The sequence below is a fragment of the Thermobia domestica genome, chromosome 1 (genome assembly GCF_964235325.1).
Source record: "Thermobia domestica chromosome 1, izTheDome1.hap1.1, whole genome shotgun sequence".
Lineage (NCBI taxonomy): Eukaryota > Metazoa > Arthropoda > Insecta > Zygentoma > Lepismatidae > Thermobia > Thermobia domestica.
This window is the reverse complement of record NC_137454.1, coordinates 114,316,655-114,338,966: the sequence shown is the minus strand read 5'-3', so window position 1 is coordinate 114,338,966 and position 22,312 is coordinate 114,316,655. Positions and strand designations below refer to the sequence as shown.

General features: G+C 34.6%; 1 protein-coding gene across 1 annotated transcript; it reads left to right on the top strand.

Annotated features, from left to right (window-relative positions):
- Positions 1–9,074: 9,074 nt before the first annotated feature.
- On the top strand, positions 9,075–21,997 carry LOC145688169 (uncharacterized). The gene is made up of 4 exons (XM_081762013.1): positions 9,075–9,300; positions 14,713–14,780; positions 16,000–16,317; positions 21,860–21,997. Exons 1-3 carry the CDS (start codon positions 9,277–9,279, stop codon positions 16,271–16,273), a joined length of 366 nt encoding a protein of 121 aa, XP_081618139.1. The 5' UTR covers positions 9,075–9,276; the 3' UTR covers positions 16,274–16,317; positions 21,860–21,997.
- The last annotated feature ends 315 nt before the right edge of the window (positions 21,998–22,312 follow it).

Here is a 22,312-nt window from a genome sequence, read left to right as displayed (position 1 = left end):
ACAATAGTCAACAACACACTTGTATTGCTCTCTGTAAATTAGAAACGTGTATAAAAATAGAATGTACTTCCAACGTATATATTTTTTAAACGTACAGTATATGTATATCTTAATACATATATATGCAATTCTCCAAGTTTTTTCGTTTTGTTCATGAAATGGTTATCAATATTTGTTATCAAATGTAACAGAATGCAAAAGAAAGAAAGAATGGAATACAGACTCATTGTTGTCAACAATGAACTAATGCAGTCTGAATTTTCCACTACGGTATCGTTTCCCCCCTCCCCCCGCGCATTTCTTTCTTTCTTGTGTTATTGACACCTGGTGAGGGAGTTTTGTACATTTTTATATTGACGTCTGGTTTAACACTACTTCACTTTCAAAGTTGTCTTTGCTGCTAAGAGTGCTTTCATGTTTGATCTTAACGGCATTATACCCAACTAAGACCAGAAGTTTAGTTTGTGATCAGTACAATGGCGTCAAGAGGACGGCGTTTGTGTGTTAACTCACCAAATAGTTTTTGTTATGTGTGTGGCCAGTTTGTAGTTAAAGGACAGTGTAGATCCATTACGCCATCGGTGAAACTAGCATATTATATATATTTCGGATGTGTGGGAGATCAGGACAAAACTTGGGCACCCAACAATTTGTGCGTCGTGCTACGTCACTTTACTTGCATGGGCCAAAGGGAAACGGAGGTTCATGAAATTTGCTGTACCAATGGTGTGGAGAGAACCCACCAACCATCTGGATGATTGTTATTTTTGTCTCACAGTAGTTAAGGGACATTCTAAAAAAAGCAAATACACAATAAGTTATCCCAACGTTAAATCCGCAATTAGACCTATTCCGCACGGGGATGAACTTCCACTTCCCGAGCCCCCTACCAACTGGGAAGAGATATGGCCAAAAGACTCTGATGATGATCATGACCTTGATGAACCATCGACATCAACATGTACATCCAAGGATCCAACGTTCACCCTGGCTGTGTTCGCGAGCCACATTTCATCCGGCAATGTGAACTTAATGACCTAGTCCGTGATTTGCACCTGACAAAACAAGAGGCGGAACTTCTGGGATCAAGGCTCCAGCAGTGGAACTTATTGGATGCAGAAACGAACATATCAGTGTACAGGAAAAGGCATGTTCAATTTTCAAGCTATTTCTCAATGCAAGATAATGTGTGCGTATGTACGGATATAAATGGGTTGATGGCGGAGCTAGGAATTCCTTACGTTCCAGAAGAATGGAGGTTATTTATCGACGCGTCAAAGGTCAGCCTTAAAGCTGTCCTTTTACATAATGGAAATAAAAAACCTTCTATACCACTTGCGCACTCAGTGAAGATTAAGGAATCCTATGACACCATGTCAACTTTGCTAAATCTTATAAATTACAAGGACCATTGTTGGCAAATATGTTGTGATCTCAAGGTAGTTGGTATTTTATTAGGACTGCAGTGCGGTTACACGAAGTACCAATGTTTTTTATGTTTATGGGATAGCCGAGCTGATGACAAACATTATGAAGTGAAGGAATGGGAACCTAGAGTGAATTACGTACCTGGAGAATCCAACGTCAAATACGCTCCTTTGGTAGATCCTTATAAGATATTACTACCGCCACTTCATATCAAGTTAGGACTTATGAAAAACTTTGTCAAAGCCATGGACACATCTGGTGAAGGTTTCAAGTATTTGCGACATAAGTTCCCTAACCTGAGTGATGCTAAGATTTCAGCGGGAGTGTTTATTTGTCCCCAAATTAGGAAATTAATGCTTGATGATAGCTTTGACAGCAAGTTAAACAGTGCTGAGCTAGCTGCCTGGACAGCATTTAAGTGTGTTGTGCGCAACTTTCTGGGCAATAACAAAGCTGAGAGTTACACAGAAATCGTACAGGACATGATACAGAAATACAAAGAGTTGGGTTGTAGTATGTCTTTAAAAATCCACTTTTTGCACTCCCACCTCAGCTTCTTTCCTGTTAACCTAGGTGCTCTCAGCGACGAACAGGGGGAAAGATTCCACCAAGATATAATGGCAATGGAGAAAAGGTACCAGGGACGATGGGATCCTTCAATGATGGAGGACTATTGTTGGGGTCTTGTTAGAGAATGCAACATTTCTTACAAAAGAAGGAAGTAGTGTACGTTTTTGTAACCCAATGGAAGTTTCATATATTGTGATAGTTTTGATTGTCTTTTCATGACCTTTTGGTACATTTGTATTATTGTTTATTGTAAATTGTCACACTTGTAAATTATATTGTATTATATTTTATATAGGTGTTTGTGGTAATAAAGCAAAACGTTTTACCTCAACTTAAGAGATCTGAAAGCATTACTATAAGGTGCAATAAACAGTACACACAGTATACATACAAACATATTTATTTCTCTAGAAAGAATAAAGCGATTATTACGAAACTTGGAGGGTTTGTTAAATATGAATCAAAGTATACTTAGGTATAATTTCTATGTTAGTATATGCAAGGGGACAAGATCTTGGGGTGTAAAATAAACGAAAAGGGAAATTTTTGAGGGATTTCCCCGAAAATCCCTCTGTTACGGGAAAATCGTACGTGATGGAGAAAAACGGAGTGCATATTCGAATTCAGCGCAAAAAGTTCCTTTAAGAACAGGTATTTCCTTTTATGTAACAAAACCTTTGTTAACTAGTGTAATCATTTTTCTTCAATAGAGAAAAAGACAAAAAATACAAATACATGTGACAACCAGGATTCGCAATTTGAAGTGTTCGATTTCGAAGAAAGTGAAAATGAACTAGATGCTGGAGAGAGCGAAGACGACAGCATGGTATAGTATATATCTAGTTACATGGTATATCTAGTTTTAAAGAGTGATTTCCCCATCATTCCCAGATAATTCACAAATTGCTGTGGACCAATAAAGTTACCATGGCTAGAATTGCTAATATTGTTTCCCCTCGCAGGGTGTAAACATGATTGCTAGCTTGTTCTATTGGACGTGAGTACAGGCGATTTGCTTTTATTCGAGCTCATTTAATTACACTTTTCCGTATTTTGTTTCTCCATTAGCAGTACAGGCTATATGTTAAGAATATATGAGAAAAAATATAAATGATTTATATTTCTTGTCTCTTGCTTTCTTATAATAAATCCTTCAAAGATAAAAATGTTTGCAGTAGCCTATTTTATTCTTGTTTTACTTTAGCTACTTATTGTGTATTTTATGTTGTTAACGAAAGGTAGAGTATTATCTGTTAGTCTGTGTTGTTTGAACTTGTTTTTATTTCTATGCATTCATGTGCATTCTTGGAGGGAGAGGAAGTAAAACTGTCTTGAACTTCATCGACTACACAGTACACACCGCTATTATTGTTTAAAAAAAAAAAAAAATGGAAGTAGATGTAGTGTGTCTGCTACGCGGAATTCGGTAGGTCCAGCATATAGCCACGAACTCCCGCAGCCTATCGTAAGTCCTGCATTTCTTCAGTCCCACCAGGCGAATGCCGGAATTCTACCTTTTATAAGGCCAAGACAACTGTTTTCCACATCCTTGTTCCTCCCCTATTTCGGTCTGAGCCTTACCTAATTAAAGAGTATAAAAATTGAAACATATTGTCAAAAAAAAAAAAATCTACATTGCCCAGTTCTCATTTTCATTGTCCGCCCACCCAGCAACTAGGCCCGCCTCTTTCCGCCCACCGTATCAAGCGTTTCTGGCGCCGTCCCTGCCTAAAGTTAGAAAAATTTGTGGAGCAGGTACGTTTGTATCAAATTAATTTTTTGATGTGGCATTAAGGAGACTTTACCAACTGCACTCCGTATTCTAGCTAGACTTGTTATCAGTTCCCGAGTTTAATGTGTATTTGCAGCGAGATATTCGAAGATTTAGTCTACTTTTAAACTTCTTATAGTACTATTAACTAGCTTGAGATTACAATAATCAATGACCCATGATTTCCGTCTGGCTTAACATCTGACGACAAATATTTGTCCACATGTGCAACTATTTTCATATCTAACTCTTTTATCAGTTAATATAATATACTAGTTGTAATATTTGTTTCAATTCCGGTAGCAAATTAGCAATTAATGACACATTGTCGGTTTCCGAGATATGGTAATCTTATCATAATAGTTTCAACCCCATTTCTCTTTCTTCCTACATCTTTCCTTCTTTCCTAAGAAAATTATCCTAAAAACGCTGAAACACAAGTTAAATTATTTTAAATAAAAGGATCAAATACCAATTTCCATGTCTCTAACGTTAAGGTATTCCGAATATGGCGCCTTACTATAATGATTGAAATCCTTACTCCTTTTTTTCTGGAGACCGCAGTGGCTCAGTGGTAGAGCATTCACCTCTAGTGCATGGGGTCCCTAGTTCGATCCCAGCTCGCGCCAAGTGGAGCTTGTGGTGGACAAACATCGTGTGCGTGGGTTCTCTCGGGGTTCTCCCGTTTCCTCCCACTTTCTTCATTCCACATTTCTCATCATCGCTGCCTCTTTTAGCCTAGCCAGCATAATCGTTGGACGTAAAACTCAAAGATTTCATTTCATTTTATTTTCTTTCTTCCTTCCCCTTTTTTCTCTTATACGTTCAAATAATATCTATCTATCTATCTATCTATCTATCTATCTATCTATCTATCTATCTATCTATCTATCTATATATATATATATATCCTTATTAACTGGATATGGTGGAAATTATTATTGATAACCAAGGAGGTTTTCTGTACCAGTTTTCTCAAAATTCTGTGTACAGCAACGTAACGGGAAAAAAAAGCAAATTTTGCGTCGTCCTGACCCAAACCGTTACAAACTATACCCACAAAACAGTTTAAATCTGAATTTTTTTAATATATATATATATATATATATATATATATATATATATATATATATGTGTGTGTGTGTGTGTGTGTGTGTGTACAGGGTGTCTAATATACAATGCAACCCGGAGTTTGGGATAGTAGAACTTTTGAACCTGAAGCGATACACAAATAATGGTAATACCAAAATGAAACTTTGTACATGCATATATTTTTAAACAAGAAAGTAATAACAATTGAAGTACACTAGGAACCACATAGTGTTGCCAGGTAGAACCAAAGGTGTAAATCTTTTTTTTTTTTTTCAAAACATCTATATTGACTTATAACTCTTACGCATGGATGTTCTATCGTTAATTTTCAATTTGTTTAGTTGGAGTAGCTTGGAAACTTTGGAGCAGAAAAAAGAATTTTTCATTTCCGCCGATAACTAATTGGATGAGGCCTCTGTAAGGGGGGATTAGGAAAATCGTAGTTTCCACAAATTACCACACTGAATTGCCATGTAAGTAAAAGTTTTATCATGATAATTTCAAAGTTTCTTTATCGTTGTTTTCAGGAACTGCATAATGCAGACAGATCCTTAGCACACCTTTTGATGCACTGAAACATCACTAGTGTTGCCAATTCAGAGTGTTAATTTATGAAAACTACGATTTCACTAGTTCCCGCTTACAGAGGCCTCATCCGATTAGTTATCGGTGAAAATGAAAAATTCTTTTTTCTGCTCCATAGTTTCCAAGTTACTCCAACTAAACAAACTGAAAATTAACGATAGAACATCCATACGTATGAGTTATAAGTCAATTTAGATGTTTTGCAGAAAAAAAAATGATTTATACCTTCAGTTACATCTGGCAATGCTGTGTTGTTCATAGTGTACTTCAATCGCTGCTTCCTAGTTCAAAAATATATGCATGAACAAAGCTTCATTTTGGTATTACCATTATTTGTGTATTGCTTCAGGTTCAAAAGTTCTATTTTCCCAAATTCCGGGTTGCGTTGTATATTGGACACCCTATATATATACAAATTGAAAATTAACGATAGAACATCCATGCGTATGAGTTATATGTCAATAGATGTTTTGCAAAAAAAAAAAAAAAAAAAAAAAAAAAAAGATTTACACCTTTGGTTTTACCTGGCAACACTATGTGGTTCCTAGTATACTTCAATTGTTATTACTTTCTTGTTTAAAAATATATGCATGTACAAAGTTTCATTTTGGTATTACCATTATTTGTGTATCGCTTCAGGTTCAAAAGTTCTACTATCCCAAACTCCGGGTTGCATTGTATATTAGACACCCTGTACACACACACACACACACACACACACACACATATATATATATATATATATATATATATATATATATATATATATATATATATATATATATATATATATATATATATATATATACACGAGGGTCACTACGAAAGTTTTGAGATACGCATTGTTGTGACACAGTATTTGAATTCCAACAATTGCGTTCGGTAGTGGTATCTAGGGCGAAGAAGCGAAGCAAGTTTTAACTCGCCTCGCTTATCGGCGTGGCCGTATCGCCTTCACTTGTTTGTTGATGTGAGTAGTATTCGGCTGTCTAGAATGGAGCTCGAAAGGGAACATTTTCGGGCAATGAACCTTTACGATTTCAAAAGTGGTTTGAACGAGACACAAAGCCTTGACCATTTGCAGGGGGCATTTGGGGACCTTGCTCCTTCCCGTGCTACAATTTTTCGGTGGTTTGGTGAATTCAGAAAAGGCCGGACATCGCTTAAAAATGAAGAGAGAGCTGGACGTCCGGCAACAGCTGTGTCAGATGAAACATTGCCGCTGTGGAACAAATGATTGGAGAAAATCCTCGAACAACTTTCAATGACATTGAATCTACAGTAAACATTGGATCGCCAGCAGTAACAAAAATTCTTCATGATCATCTTCGGCTCAGGAAGGTTTCATCTCGTTGGGTGCCTCACACTTTGACTGAACAGCAGAAGCGCATGCGTGTGGAATGGTGTGAAGAAATGCTTGCAAGATTTGATGGAGGCAATTCTCGACGCGTCTCGGACATTGTTATTGGTGATGAGACCTGGATCTATCAATTTGACCCTGAAAATAAACGCTAGTCTACAGTTTGGATCTTTCCAGACGAAAATCCATCCACGAAAGTGAAGCGACCGCGAAGGGTGGGGTAGAAGATGGTTGCAACTTTCTTCTCCAAATCGGCCATGTTGCAACTGTTCCACTTGAAGAACAAAGGACTGTTACTGCTCAGTGGTACACCACTGTTTGCCTAACAAAAGTGTTCCAGAAGCTTCGGGAACGGCGTCCAAGAACTGGATTGCGTTGGATCCTGCTTCATCATGACAACGCGTCCGCATACACGGCCAATATCACAATTCAGTTTTTAGAATCTACGGAGGTCAAACTTGTCTCATCCGCCGTATAGCCCTGATCTGGCCCCGTGTGATTTTTTTCTGTTCCCCAGGATCAAAGATCGCATGCGTGGGAAGAGATGTTGCAGCCCTGAAGAAGCTGTAGTGGCTTACGAGAATGAACTTTCAACACTTGAAGAAAAAGACTGGCAACACTGCTTCCAAAAGTGGTTTTCGAGGATGCAAAAGTGTGTACAGTGTAATGGTGAATACTTTGAGAAAATGTTATATATATATATACACCTAAAAACACCTATTTTAATTGAAATGAAATGAACGACTATGCCCTTTAGGCTAATGGAGACGGATGATTAAGGCAAATTAATGTTGATGGAAAGATTGGTGGAATGAGAATGTGGAATCTCATGCAGCAGAGTTAAGCCCTCTACCACTGAGCCACCGTGTCCCTCCTAACGTTTGTGATCAAGGAGATTAATTTCAAAAGGGGAACATTTTCACCATCACTTTGTTATGTGCCTTTCTGAATTTTTTTTTTTTAAATACCCAACTAAATGAACGAGGTGGATTTCATAGAAACGATTAACTTAATGTTGTAATTTCTACCAAAAACGTTCCCGTTTGCAAATATCCTATTGTATAACCCGACAGAGCGCATCCCAAAGATTCAGAAACCGTTGAAATGTGAATTTTGAAAAAAATCATCATCATCAACATCATAAGTATTCTGCCATTATTGGCAGGTCACTTGCGGCAACTGAGAAGCTTCCATGCTTCACGGTCTTCTGCTAAGCTCTTCTTCACGTAAGATTATTGTGTTTTGATATCGTCCAATGATGTAGTTTTCTTCTCTCTCTCCCTCTCTATCCTGCCACCATATCCTCTAGCACGTCCTCCATGATACAGTCCCTTCTTAGCCAATGTCCCAACCAGTTTCTCTTCCTCTTCTCATTGTTTTCTCCTCCACCATTTCTAAGTTCCTCTTATTCGTTTTCTGCTCTACCCAGCTAATTCTCTCCATTCTTCTCCACACCCAGATTTCGGAAGCTTCTAGTTGTTTTTCATTAATTTTGCGTAATGTTCATATTTCTGTCCAATATAGTACAATACTCCACACGAATCATTTTATAAGTCTTTTTTCTCAAATCTTTATTGAAGGTCCCACAAAATAGTATTTTCTTCCTCCTAAGAGCTTCTTCCGCCATTCCTATCCTTGCTTTTATTTTTTAAAAATATCCCTTTTGAAAATAAGCTCTTCAGTTATTTTAAAAGAGAATTGCATCCATATACCAAATTTCATGTCTCTAATCCTCAAATATTCCCAAATAGCTACATTTTAACATAATAACTGCTACATCTATTTTTCCCCTTCCTTGTCGAATTTCGAAAAATCCTACCTTAGTGTTACACTGTGACAAATCGTATGCATTATTCAAATTTGAAGTATTCTTTGATCAGTCAGTCATTCAGCACTTTTTTTTATATAGATAGAAATTAAAGATTTCTATATCTTATATCTTGGAATATAAAATTGGGTTACAAATAACAGTATTTAAATCAATTTAAAATGTGTAGGATTTTGTTGAGGTACCCTGTAGTCAACATTCAGAGGCAAATTAGGAGAAAAGTGGCTGCTATTCAGCATAATTACTACAAGATCGTGATGAATTTCATTTCACAGTTTGCTTGCTCATCACGTGTGATATGTATTCTTCGTTTAACAAACAATACGACAAAAAATAAAAACCACAACAATGCTGAGCGCACGCCGGAAATGGTACCAAGAAGCTTTGTCGCTGTGTACTCATCTTATTCAAAACACGTATATTGTTTCAAAAAACGTCTCTAATTACTACTTATTTTTACTGCTTCTTCCTCTATACACTATTGTAGCGAAATCTCCCTACTACCGGTACCACTTCCGGGACCTTTCCATCTCTCCTCCTTACTTGAAGTACATATAAAAACAGAAGTCTTGGATTGTATTGCGACATCAACTCAACTGCAGTTGACTTTGAGCACATCAAAAAGTACAACTCCTTGGTGACATGACTTTAACAACTGTAGCACAAGTAAGTTACTTTCCTTTCAACTTATTTATTATGTTTGTGATGCTAGTGTTAATTCATGTGGCCTGGATTCAATTCCCGGCTCGGGTTGCCAACTGACCGGTATTATTGTCAGGCTCAACTATATATTTCAAGGCTTATGGATAGGTTTGCCAGAGGTCCCAATTTGACCAGGATACTCCTGATTTTGAGGGGTCCGTCCCAGCGTCCCGGCCGGTTTTGTGTTTAGTTCCTGCAAAATGGAGAAATTTAGTTTCTAGTTATTTAACAATTTCTAGCGGTTTTGCCATAGAGAAATTGAATGGAAAAGTCAACAGTGAGAGGACTAATGCTCTGCAATATGAACTTTGCAACGACTCGCAGTGAATTCTTTGATAAAATAAAGAAACAATAAGTGCTTTCTGAAAAAGATTCATTCAAGTGAAAAGCAGAAGCCTGAATAATGTGCAATAGTTATTCTTTTTTTCTTCATTTTGCGGATGTTAAACTATTTAGTTGTTAAATTTTATCTTGCTAGTCTTTTTTTTTTTTTTTTTTTTTATGTGTATACAATCAGAAACAAGTCTTGAGGAAATTGAACTGCCTGAGAATTAGAACACCAAATTTGACTATTGAACATCAAATTTTGACACTGAATTACCTCAGATTGATTTCTGTATTATTATTATTATTATTATTATTATTATTATTATTATTATTATTATTATTATTATTATTATTATTATTATGTACTACAATTAAAAATACTGTCTTTGTGTATACTAATATTTATGCAGTGTGAATTTGCTTGAATTCTGAGTGGTGTGTAAGAATAAATCTTATATTAAAATTTTGGAGTTCAGAAATCTGGCAATTCTATTTATGGATCATCTGTTTTGAGGATTATGAGCAAGGGCCGGTAATTTTATTTTTCAGAGTTGGTAATCTTACTCCCGAGTTAAGTTGACCTGTGTGCAGAAATTTGATTAGCCCATAATTTTCCATAATCGTCCAGATGGCTTTTAGTTTTGTGATATTATTTCCAACTTTTCAGACAAGAGTTTGCTGCTATCTCAAAATTCAAACAATTCAGTTGCTCCACAATACTTGGACAGTAGTGAAAATTCATCTAGTACTAATAATTAGTAATCCTTTCCTTTTCACTCCTGTTACTGCATATGGTAAAGAGTTCATCTTTGGAGTTCTTGCGGTAAAGTTGGAACAAACTTGAAGTTCGGACTTAACTGTGGAGATATTAAGTCGGTTACGTTCTTTTGTCGAAGCAGCATTCATTAATGAAAATACCCGTTCGCAGTAAGCATTACTACTTTGTATAGAAAGAATATATGAACCAACATTTTTCAAATTCTCTAAACCTTTTTCGCTTGGTGTTTACGCACGTTCAAAAAGTTCTAAATACCTTTCTTTAACAGTTGTACAGGTCTTGAACATATCTGAGGCTGGTACTTCTTGAAACACTTTGAATTCTTCATAAAGTCCATCCATATCAATGAATTTAATATTACACGCCTCAAAAACAGAACTAACGAAATCTTCAAAAGAACAGTCGGGATTCCCAACCGAAAGCAACGAGAATCTTATATATAAACTTGTTTCATTGAAATCATACCGCTCGCGAATGTATTTACGAGCTTGTTTATAAAAAAAATCAAAAAATTAGATTCGCACTTTGTTTTATCGCGAGGAACTAATAGTTTCATCTTAGAATTAACAAAATATCCAAAGAATTTGTCTGTTATTCTATCTGTAAGCTTTTTATCTAGATCTTTCAACATTCAATAAAGTGTTGTAACAGTACAAGTATTACTTCGAGAGTTTCGATGACAGGAAAAAGTAATTTGAGGGCATGACTTAAGAAAAAGCAATAAATTTTAAGCTATTTCACTTTTGTGACCTTCGTTTCCCAAAAAAAGTGCCATAACGCAGTTGAACATTGTTCTTCCCCAAGTGACCGAAAGAAACTACTCAAAGCCTGTCACGATTACGTTAGCCGAACTACTGCAGGTAATAAAGACAACCAACGTGTGACTCGACATCCAGAAAGTCACTTATGTATTTCTCTTGGTGCGTAGTGCATATGATACGGTCACACCTCTCTTCTAAAACAATTGAAGGCTTATGAAACAGACAAATATTTATAATTGATAACGCCTGGCCAGGGTTGCCAGTCTAATTGTTTTCCTACCAAATTTTGGAGCTCTAAACTTTTCCTTATTTTACAACTTACAAAAATGTACTGATAATAATTTGCAAATTCTAAAATGTCTGAGACTGGAACCATCGAGCCATCAGAATAATGGAAAATTAAACATTTATAATGAGACAACTGAAAAGCAGGACAAATGGGCTTCCAGCTCGACTACTAAGCCGGACTGTCCGGCAAAATCAGGACATCTGGCCACCCTACCCTCAGCTTAAAGAGCATAAATGGGGCGTTAAATTGAAATATCCCATTTCATTGCAACTATTTAGTTTGAAATGAGTTGTACATAATTACCTTGTAAACTTCAGGGAAAATACTTCTCTTCAAGAATCAAGAACATTATCTAAAGTCTATGTTAATTCCTGTTTTTCTTTCGTGCATTTCGCTTAAACAAATAAGTTGCAGCTGCTTTCACTGTTCACATGCGTGCACTAGGGGAAATGAGCTTCCTGAAAGGACTTCCTGATATGCATGCTTTCTAAAGGCGTCAGTGCGTTCAAACATTGCGTGTTATCTTTGTCAAACGCTTTCTTTCCACTTTGAACTTGTTTCTGGTTATCTACAAAATAAAAAATTATATCACCTTATTTAACGCTAAATTAAAAGCGTTTCAACTTTCTTCCTCAACAATTTTTGTGTTTATAAGCCTTTAATTGCAAAATATGTAATGTTTTTTGGACTATTATAAATATTCTTTGATCTCTTCACTTATAAAATACTTGCCTGTGGTGTAGTCTAAAATTGATTATTTTCTTTATAGGTTTTACGAGGAATGTAATAGTTTCTAATATACAACAAGTAACAGTACAGCGTGAAGAAGTTGGATTTATACGACGGATATTTTCTCAATTAATATTGAAACCTGAAGTGATAGTAAGTTTCTACCACTTCCGGTGTTAGTAAAGAAATTAGAGTAGAGAAAGAACATATTCTTGGGATACTTAATTGATTTTTAAAAAAACGTTTCTCGCCATCTACTAACATTTTTGCTCTATCACGATCAACGTTTAAACGGGAAGTGGTTGATATTTGCCACTTTCGGTTTAAATAGAGTTTTAAGAGAGAAGATAGTAACTTATTCGTAGAAACCATAATATTTTTCATAAAACGCTTCTCTCTATCTTCTGTCATTTTTGTTCGTGTAGATCAATATTCAAACCGGAAGTTGTAGTGAATTTCTATCACTTTTGGCGTTAGTAGAAAATTAGGGATCGAGATTAACTGCATTCCTGGAGCTTTAAATCGATCACCAGAGACCACTTATCATTTTTGCTTGTGAAGAATGGGTTTAGTGCTTAATGTGTCAGCGTTGGCCTTATCTTGGCCTCTGGGATAATTATTCTTCATGTGACAAATAAACGTTGAAATTTTCTTCTGAAGAGCCTTCTGTTTTTCACCATGTTAGCATTTAGGGTATAATTAGTCTATTAGTTTCTTCACACTTAATATTGTAATAAAACTGCATATGCAGGCCAGGTCTATATCAGTGTCATAGAGTATTATATATCGGGTAAAAATGAGAGAGCTCAGCTTTTTATTTTAAAATTTATCTGTTTCGTATTACAACCCCTTTTTTTAAGCCTACAATTCTCCGTGAGTTTCTTTTCAAAATTTCATAATTCCAGAACGAATGTACTGTTTCGAATCTGCGTTTGGCAGTACAAAGAGAAAAGCGTAAATTTTATCTACACCATATGTGAAAATATTCAGTGACCAACTTTGCGATCGACAATGGAAAACCAAAATAATCGACAGTGGATATATATACCTGAAATCAACTAGGGTTTCAAGGTGCAACATTCCTTACGATCGAACTGCTAACCTTCTTTCACAATCATGCTAAATTAATCGTAATTATACCTAGGTACATTATTGGATGGTAATTTGTTAACAATTTTACTCTCTAACACTTATTTTAACCGTTCACAAGCAGGACAAACATTAGAAGAAATTGACTATCTTACCAACCATTTAATTTTCATTACTGTACGTTCCCCTTTCACCACTACACTTATTGGATTAAACGAATCATCCACCCAGTATTAACTTATAAAAGCTGTTTGACAGCAATGGTACGTAAGATAGTAATATTCAGATTTTTCTTTAACAGAACATTACTCATATACTGATTTACTAATGAAATAAATAAATAAAAAAAATCCTTCGGCCTTTTAGTAGAGCCAATGTCACCTTAAGACGATTAAATCAGCTAGGAACCAGTAGTAATGATACAGGTCTTTTCTTTGCAATACTCAGTAATCTGTGGAGCATATTACAGATCTACACATATTGTAGTTCAAGCCTGCCCATACTAAACTTTTAACGAAATAAACCCTGGTTGTTGAATGTAAGCAATGGATTCTTAAAAATGAAATGAAATCTTTCAGTTTAACGTCAGCCAATTATGTCCGTTAGGCTAAGGGAGACGGATGATTGAGGCAAGTGAATGATATTGGTAGAATGAGGCTGCAGGAGAAAAGGGAGTACCCTGAGAAAATCCATGAACACGATATTGTCCACAACAAATTTATTTGACCGAAGATCGAACCACGGACCCCATGCACAAGAGGTAAGCGTTTTACTACTGTGTGTCCCCAATGGATCCTTAAGCCAAAATTTACTAAAATAATTAATAAATAATATTAGCATGTCAAGCATGAATAACTACTGTACTATTTATTTTATTTTTGGGAGTTGGGGTACTGTACTAATGGGGGTTTATTTTTTAATTCCAAATATCACCATTAAAATGACTCTTTATTATGTATAACGTTTTCCTTATGCTACAAACTACGTACTCAAGTCCAATCCAAACATACAGCTAACAAAACAACATTGTATAGAAAATGATAACAATTTATTCTCCACGTTTAATGTTACTACATCAACTACAAGAACTTTCTAAAATTGACCATGAACTGTAATTGAATTAATTATTATTCCAAATAGATTTTGATTTTTCTCATTAAAGAAGTTACCTTAACATACTCCTTAAGAATATCTAACATGAAATAATAATATTATACTTGAGAATCAAGATATTCCACGTAGGCCTAGACTGAATGTTTTGTTCTCTTCCCTCTCTGGATTAACCAGTAAATATCGGGAAGATTGATCCGATTTGATACAATGCTCGAGGCCTAAAATGCTGCTTCCCTATTGGAATTTTTGACAACACTATTTCTATTTCTTTTCTCTTTGTGTCGTTCCAGATGTTTTGTTTTATCTTGCTCGCCATTTGCGGTATTTGGACAGTTAGTGCTCTTCCTGGACATAGACAGTAAGTAAATTGAGTTTTTTTTTTATATATGTTTCTAATAGTAATATAACTTGTACTGAGATTGCATTAAATAAGAAAGCTTCATTTATTCAATTTATTAAACACAGGCATCTGACAAAACTTGGATTTATTACTGTTGAAATATTAAGATTATTCCTAGACCTCGATTAATTACTTGTAGTGTACAACAATTTCTTTAGCAATCGTATAGCATGTATTATAGTTTTTTAAAAATTAATATTTTCCATTATATGCATATCTTTCTTACCAATCTATGCCAAAACTAGTACCAACAATGGGGATGTTGGAGGTCAACTCTCACGTAAATCCTCAAATTTATACTGAAAAAAAATGACATTAATTAATTTTTGTAATAAAGATTTCCTGATCTCCCTAATAAAGATACTGTATCTACCCTGGTTTTTATTTTCTAAGTATGGTCGTCTTCTGGGACTAAGTTTCACTAATAATAGTAAACATTGGATAGTGTCCTATGCTGAAGAAAGAAGGCTAATTTTTAATTCTATGCCCTATGTATGAACAAGTGTTCAACCATGCCAATACTTGACATCGTTACAGCATTCAATGTTTAATACCGATGTTACGAGTGTCAACAAAAATCGCCACATTACTTAATCGTTAACTGTAATAAATAAATGGTCAGCATGAGTTTGAAGAGATGATTGAGCATCTAAAACTCGTAAAGATTCTATGTTTCATTCTATGACTAATTTAGGATATGTCATAGTTTTAAAGGCAGTTAAACCTTCTGCTTTTAAAAGTCTTTATCTTTTGAGTTACTCCTGATTCTCCCTGATTTTCTTGTCCTGTTGTCAACCCTAAATTGTCTGGAGGTGCCTTCCAGGAAGTTGTTATTGGAAAGGGGGGCAAAATCAAAACGCGAGGACACCATTTGCTATAGATCGTGCCCTGAACAAGAGAATCGTAATTTATCGTAATTCTTAGGGGTAGGGGAACGTTTGGCAACTCCCAATAGTTAGCATTCTCGGAAGTATATCAGAAAGAACACTGGTGACTAACATGACTTCTTCAATATATATATATATATATATATATATATATATATATATATATATATATATATATATATATATATATATATATATATATATATATAGAGAGAGAGAGAGAGAGAGAGAGAGATATTTTTAATATAAAAGCTGGCATCGTAAAATACACTACTACTTTGCTATTCCAGTAAACATATTGTCATCAAAGTACCACAGAAGATCCACACAGTCCATCATCACCATACAACAGTTAAAAAGGTGCCTGTGTACATTGAGAAAGAAGTGAAGGTTCCTGTACACATTGAGAAGGAAGTCAAAGTGCCCGTGTACATTGAGAAAGAAGTGAAGGTGCCCATCTACATTCATAAGGAAGAACCAAAACACAGTTACGTCATTAAATCCCATGGTTGGGAACCCCATGGATGGGAGTCCAAGGGCTGGGAATCTCACGGATGGGATTGATGCATCTTAGCGAAATTAACCACGGATGAAAAGAGCACAACAAGGTAAGTTTTTCCTTTTAAAAAGTGTAGAATTTAACTATTTTTCAAAACATTATATTTATAGACTAAAACTGATAGGTGTAATATTGAACTTAGTGATGGCCAATTGTTTGTGCACTCCAGTTGAATGCCTCAATAGCTGGTTTCAGTTTCCGCTTTCCATGATTTATGAAGCCCAACACTGGTGTGTCCTGGAAACATTTACCGCTACTATTAAATTAATTGAACCACCGATGTAATGTTCATATATTTACCACATCCGTACCGAGTTCCTGGCATCTTTTTTCTTCAGGTTTCAATAGCGTTTGTCTACGATTGAAACTCTTAAAGCATACAAGCCTACATAAAAATGTTTGAAGTTCTTATGTTTGGCTTGCTCTCGCTGACTATCGCAAACAGACTAAAACTAACATGTTACCTTTCTTTTTTCACCACCAAAGAGTACGCGCTGTACCGCCACTAACAATTTCTTTTTTGTTACCTACACAGTAGAAAATTGCTAGATTAACTCAACATAATGGCTCTGTGTTATACTCGATCGCGTTACATTAGACACATAACTTCAATGCACATTCAACTCCAACGGATTTTCGATTAAATTATTATAATGGTAGCGGTTCAATCAATTATCTGACATTTTCTTTATGGATTGAAAACACCGAAAGCAAATGTAAGAACACCGGAAACAGATGGGAGCACTTCTGCTCATGTAAATTTTCTCATAAAATTCATATAGTAAGAAAACTATTTACGTGCACGATTACAGACAATATAATACATTGTTCGTTACTATAAAAAATATACCACGTAAAGTTTTGCTTGTAGCTAAAAATAACAACTAATACAAATTCTCAATATGATATCCATGCAAGGCAATGTCCAATCTGAGAACTGCAGTATAACTGTGTTTACGTGATTTACAGGATATTAGAGCGACTGCAATGCGTTTTCTAAGTAATTGTTGTTAACAGATTAAAGGTTTGGCTGATCGCTGACAATAATACAGTAGCCCTATTGTGATTATCAATATCATTAATGGGTTGCGTTTGCCATGCGAGCTGGGGTGTTACCAACAACACAAGATAAGAATATATGAAAGAACACGGTGGTGCTGCTTCTATTTCCCCATTCTATTAGTTCAATCGCCTACTTCTTTAACACCAACGTGGCGTTATTTTTATACCCATCTCTGTATCAGACCAGTATCACCAGATCTATATTAACTACAACAACAGTCCCTTGGGTGGAAATATAATGCTAAAATAGTACTCATATTGGGACTTATATTCAAATTGAATTGCATTAACACCATCACTCTCTGCTTTGTAGTACTATCGTTCCGATTAATGTTCAATAAGCAAAAACTGAACATACAAGTTTATAAGATCATAGTTCTTCTTGTACTGTATGGAGGTTGGTAGCTGATTACCAAGGGAAGGAATTTCAGCCATAGAACTACTCCAACTATCTATATATTAAAATGCTAGGTTTATATGTTTGTCCCCCCAAAAAGTGTATATGTTTGTCCCCAAAAAAGTTTATATATTTGTCTCCAAAGAAAAGTTTATATGTTTGTCTCCAATCATTTTGACAATGAGATCTAGAAAACCACAAGTGCTAGAAACATGCCGTTTTCGCTGGTCGATTTCAAATTTTGTGTAGATTGTCCAGTTTTAATTGAATATTTAAAAAACGTGGCCGTTATTTCTTTATTACATTTTTAAGGGGTACACTGGAAATGTTGAAATTTTTAAAAAGTAAAGCATCATATCCTGTGAGTTATACATTCCAACACAACATAATTGTACATATGGGTTGTATATCACTCAGGCGTTTGTTTCATATCCAAATAATAAAAAAAGAAGGATAACTATTTCTCCAGGCTAAGATGAATCTTTATTGTTTAGAGTGTTTTTCCCAATAAACTCCATATATTACTGACATTATAATTAATTGTGTATGTAATGTACTTGCTTATTACATACTGCATGCAAAAAGAAAGAAAACACTGTTCATACATGAATTAGAAACTCCAACCAGAAGTAGGCTCGATCTTGCAAATGGTGCGAGATATTGAAAAAAATAATCGAAAACAATTTCCCCTTTATATTACCCCTTGCCGATTTTTTAAAAAATGAAGACGTCCTTCACTTGTGTCTGTAAAGGGACATGTACAGATGTTATGAGGAATGACAAGGAGATTCATGCTCCTATGTGAATGATGCACTTTGTAGAGAACGCAGGTTGAGCTAGTTAATTTTAAAGTAGAAAATGCAAATTAAATATAGGAGTTTAGGATTCGCCAAGTGAGCTTTGTGGTGGACAAACATCATGTGCATGGGTTTTCTCGGGGTTCTTCCATTTCCTCTTTCTTCATTCCACTATTTCATTCATTTCTCATCGTCAGCCTAGCCGGCATAATTGTGGGACGTAAAGATTTCATTTCATTTTCATTTACAGATTTTAGGATTTTTGAAGTGAAAAAATTGAAAGAAATATAATTAAAAGAGACTTTCAAACAGCTAAGAATGTATAAATGTATATTCCTAATTTTAAAGACGATCAAGTCAAAAAGACCTTTTGTTTGAGTAAGAAAAGGATGACAACACAATATAAAGATGGACAAAAATGAAGATATACATAATAGGTCAAGGATCTTATAAAATAGAGGATCTGCCTTTACAACAAAATCTTGAAGTCATACGTCACAGTTTCGCCGCCCCTACTCTGCCCACTCCGCCCAATAGGATCGCAATGTTTTGAGCCAACAATCATGGCGGAAACGAAAGTAGCCAATCAGACGATGGCAGAAACGAGAGTAGCCAATCAGACGTGCCGATTCTCGATTGTTTTTTGGCTTCACCGATTTAATAGGATGAAAATCCTCTATTTATAACATCCTTGTAATAGGTGGAGAAAATTACTATTTCTTATTTTTGTAAAAAGAAAATGATGAAAGTGAACGATCTGATATTCGTTTGGCTGGCCTATATTTAAATTTCAGCCATTTTTGACCTATTGTATGAATTTCTCTCTATGTTGCCTATACCTAGATATTATAGTCTAAAATTATTATACTGAATATTATTTACATTTTCTTCAAAGTGATAACTACAAAGTCTCCTGTTAAATAAAGGTTTCTGTTTATTGCTACAAATAATAATAATAATAATAAAGTTTGTCCAGGTCAGTGCCAGTCGTAATATGTATTATGTCATCATAAGAAACGTGAGCGAGCTATTGAGGCTAATAAGAACTTGGAACTTTAACAAACTAAAGAAAATTGGATAACTGCTTATAAAGGTGTAAATGTACCAATTATCATATTCTTGCGTGCTGTAAATGTGCTCCTGTTACGTGCGTGAAAATGGAAAGATTGTTTTAAATTTTGAAAAGTATATTTATTGTACAAAGACTTAAAATTATCAATTGAGATCTTGAAAAAAAAATGTTTCGTCGTGATGTGAAATTAAATTAATAATTCCTGAAGATGGACTACTAAGTGGTATTACACAATTGAAAAAGTGACCATTTTTTTAAAAGCCATGTTGGATGTAAAGTGTTCTAAAACTTTATATACTACTTTGTGAAATGATAAAGTGCTGGATTTTTTTCTATTTAAGTAGTTTAGAAAATTATTTTTGTATATCGACTCTGTTCGTGTGTCCGTCTGTCCGGGACAAGACTTCTCAAGAACTACGAAATGGATCAACATCAATTTTTTTTTTCAGGATAGAGAGTCAAAGGTTAGGAATCAAATTCGTCGATGGAGGTAATTCATTCACCGGAAGTGGCAAAAATCAACAATTTCCGGTTTTAACGTTGTCACTAAAGAGCAAAAATAATATAAACACTTCTGACCAGAGTATATACACACTTGTTTATTAAAAACTAAATTACAGTGTAATGGTTTCGACAACTTAACGTTGTCTTCATTAGACACTAACTCTACAACTCTACGTCGAAACCATTACACTGTAATTTAGTTTTTAATAAACAAGTGTATATACTCTGGTCAGAAGTGTTTATTATTTCTTTAGTGAGTTCCAGAGTCGTGATGGATAGGGAGCAAAAATGGTAATAAAAACCGAGAAGCGGCTTCGTGCAATCGATTAAGTGTCCCAAGAATATATTTCATCTCCATCTTTAACTCTACTAAAACCGGAAGTGATAGAAATCCGCTACAACTTCCGGTTTCAGTATTGATCTGCATAGAGCAAAATCGATAAAAGGTAGCGAGAACCGTCTTTCTCTAAGTATGTTTAGTGTTTTATGAATAGGTATCATCTTTTCTCTTAACTCTCCATTCAAACTAGAAGTGCCGGATTCAATCACTTTCGATTTTAACGCTGACCACTATAGAATAAAGACAGTAACAGATAGTGAGAAGCAGTGTCCTGTAATCAATTAAGTCCCAAGAATACACTGTATTCCATCTTCATTCTGATCTCTCTAGTAAAGTCGGAAGTGGTTTAAACCTAGTACCACTTCCGGTTTCAATAATAATTACGCTATATAAACCAAACTCCTTCAGGTGTTGTACGTGTCACACTGATACTTGTTTATCAGTTACATTTGGAAAGAATTTTAAATACTTCTTTCTTTAGAATAATATGTTTTCTAGACTGTTTGAACAATAGGCATGGCTTAATATTATTGGGTATTTATCTTCATTATTTCGAGTTAGATTTTAGAGCCTATTTTCCATGTGTTGAGTTACTTGAATAATTGTTACCTAATAATTGTTCGAACAAGTAATAATTTTGAACAACCGTGTGTTTCTCTAATAATTATTAAAAGAGTTATTAGTTACTTCAATAATTATTTAAATAATCATTTATTTTTATAATAATTATTAGAACAATTATTTGTTATTCGAATAGTTATTTGAACATTAATTTTTTATCTAATTATTAGACCAGTTTTTCGTTAGTTATTCAAATAATTACTCGAACAATCACTTATTTTTCTAATAATCGAATCTAATAATAGCATCGTATCTAATAATCTAATAACCGTCTACGTATACATCATTGAGCATCATACGAATATTTAGATTGAAATGTCTAAGATGGGTCGAATATGTCACATGTCTTATATAATTATATATTATATTTATAGTTGTAAAGTCTGGAAAGAATTGACTAAGAAAAAATTAAAAATTATACCTAGGTATAAGTAGACATCTTAGTTTAATGAATAATAAAAATACTTATTTGTTTGGGTTAACATATAGAGGTCTAGTGGCAGGCTTGTACATCAGTGGCCGCACTGTGAATATTAATCTTCAGATCTCTTAAGCCTTAAGTTTACTATAGATGCTTCCAATATGGGGGGATCTTGAAGAAATGTTAATGTTATTCTCTTGATTTCACCCAGTTATAGGATTAATACCAGAAAGTATCGCCCATAACTTACAACCAAATTTCTCTCTCACTAAATTAATGCAATGATTGTTTTGAACACAGAGACTATAATATGTAAGAAAAAATATTAAAGTAAGGAGTTTATGTTTATAATAATTTATTTTTAATTTTCTTTTCAGATGTTTGGAAACTTTTGGTTGATGACAACTGAAGAATATATAATTCTTTAATATTTTGCTCAATACTTCATCTTGTATTATACGTACATAAAGTTATTTTTGTTTACACTTTTTTGGTTTTAATAAAAAAAAAAATAAGGAAAGTGAATATGTGGCTTAATTTATTTTAAGATGAGAAAGTCTGTTAAAGAGTGAAAATATTCCCTTCCCCTGAATTTAACTAAATTAACTCTAATTCTTTGAAGTTAAGTAGAGTTAGTAACAAACATTGTGTTATTTCACGAACTGAAATTTATTGGCAATGTTTTTCCAATTCTTAAGATAATGGTAATCTCAATACCTTTCGCTGTCTTTGGAATATCACATGTTGTTGCTTTATTGATATCCAACCATTAGATGTCTATGTGGTCTATGAGCTAATCTTTTGTATGTATGGTCCTGGATTAAATTCCT

Bases quoted from the DNA above. Each gene is read 5' to 3' on its own strand.
- LOC145688169 (XM_081762013.1), top strand. From the start codon at position 9,277: ATGACTTTAACAACTGTAGCACAA. The intron at 9,301-14,712 runs GTAAGTTACTTT...GTGTCGTTCCAG, and splicing joins CTTTAACAACTGTAGCACAA to ATGTTTTGTTTTATCTTGCT. The intron at 14,781-15,999 runs GTAAGTAAATTG...TTGCTATTCCAG, and splicing joins GCTCTTCCTGGACATAGACA to TAAACATATTGTCATCAAAG.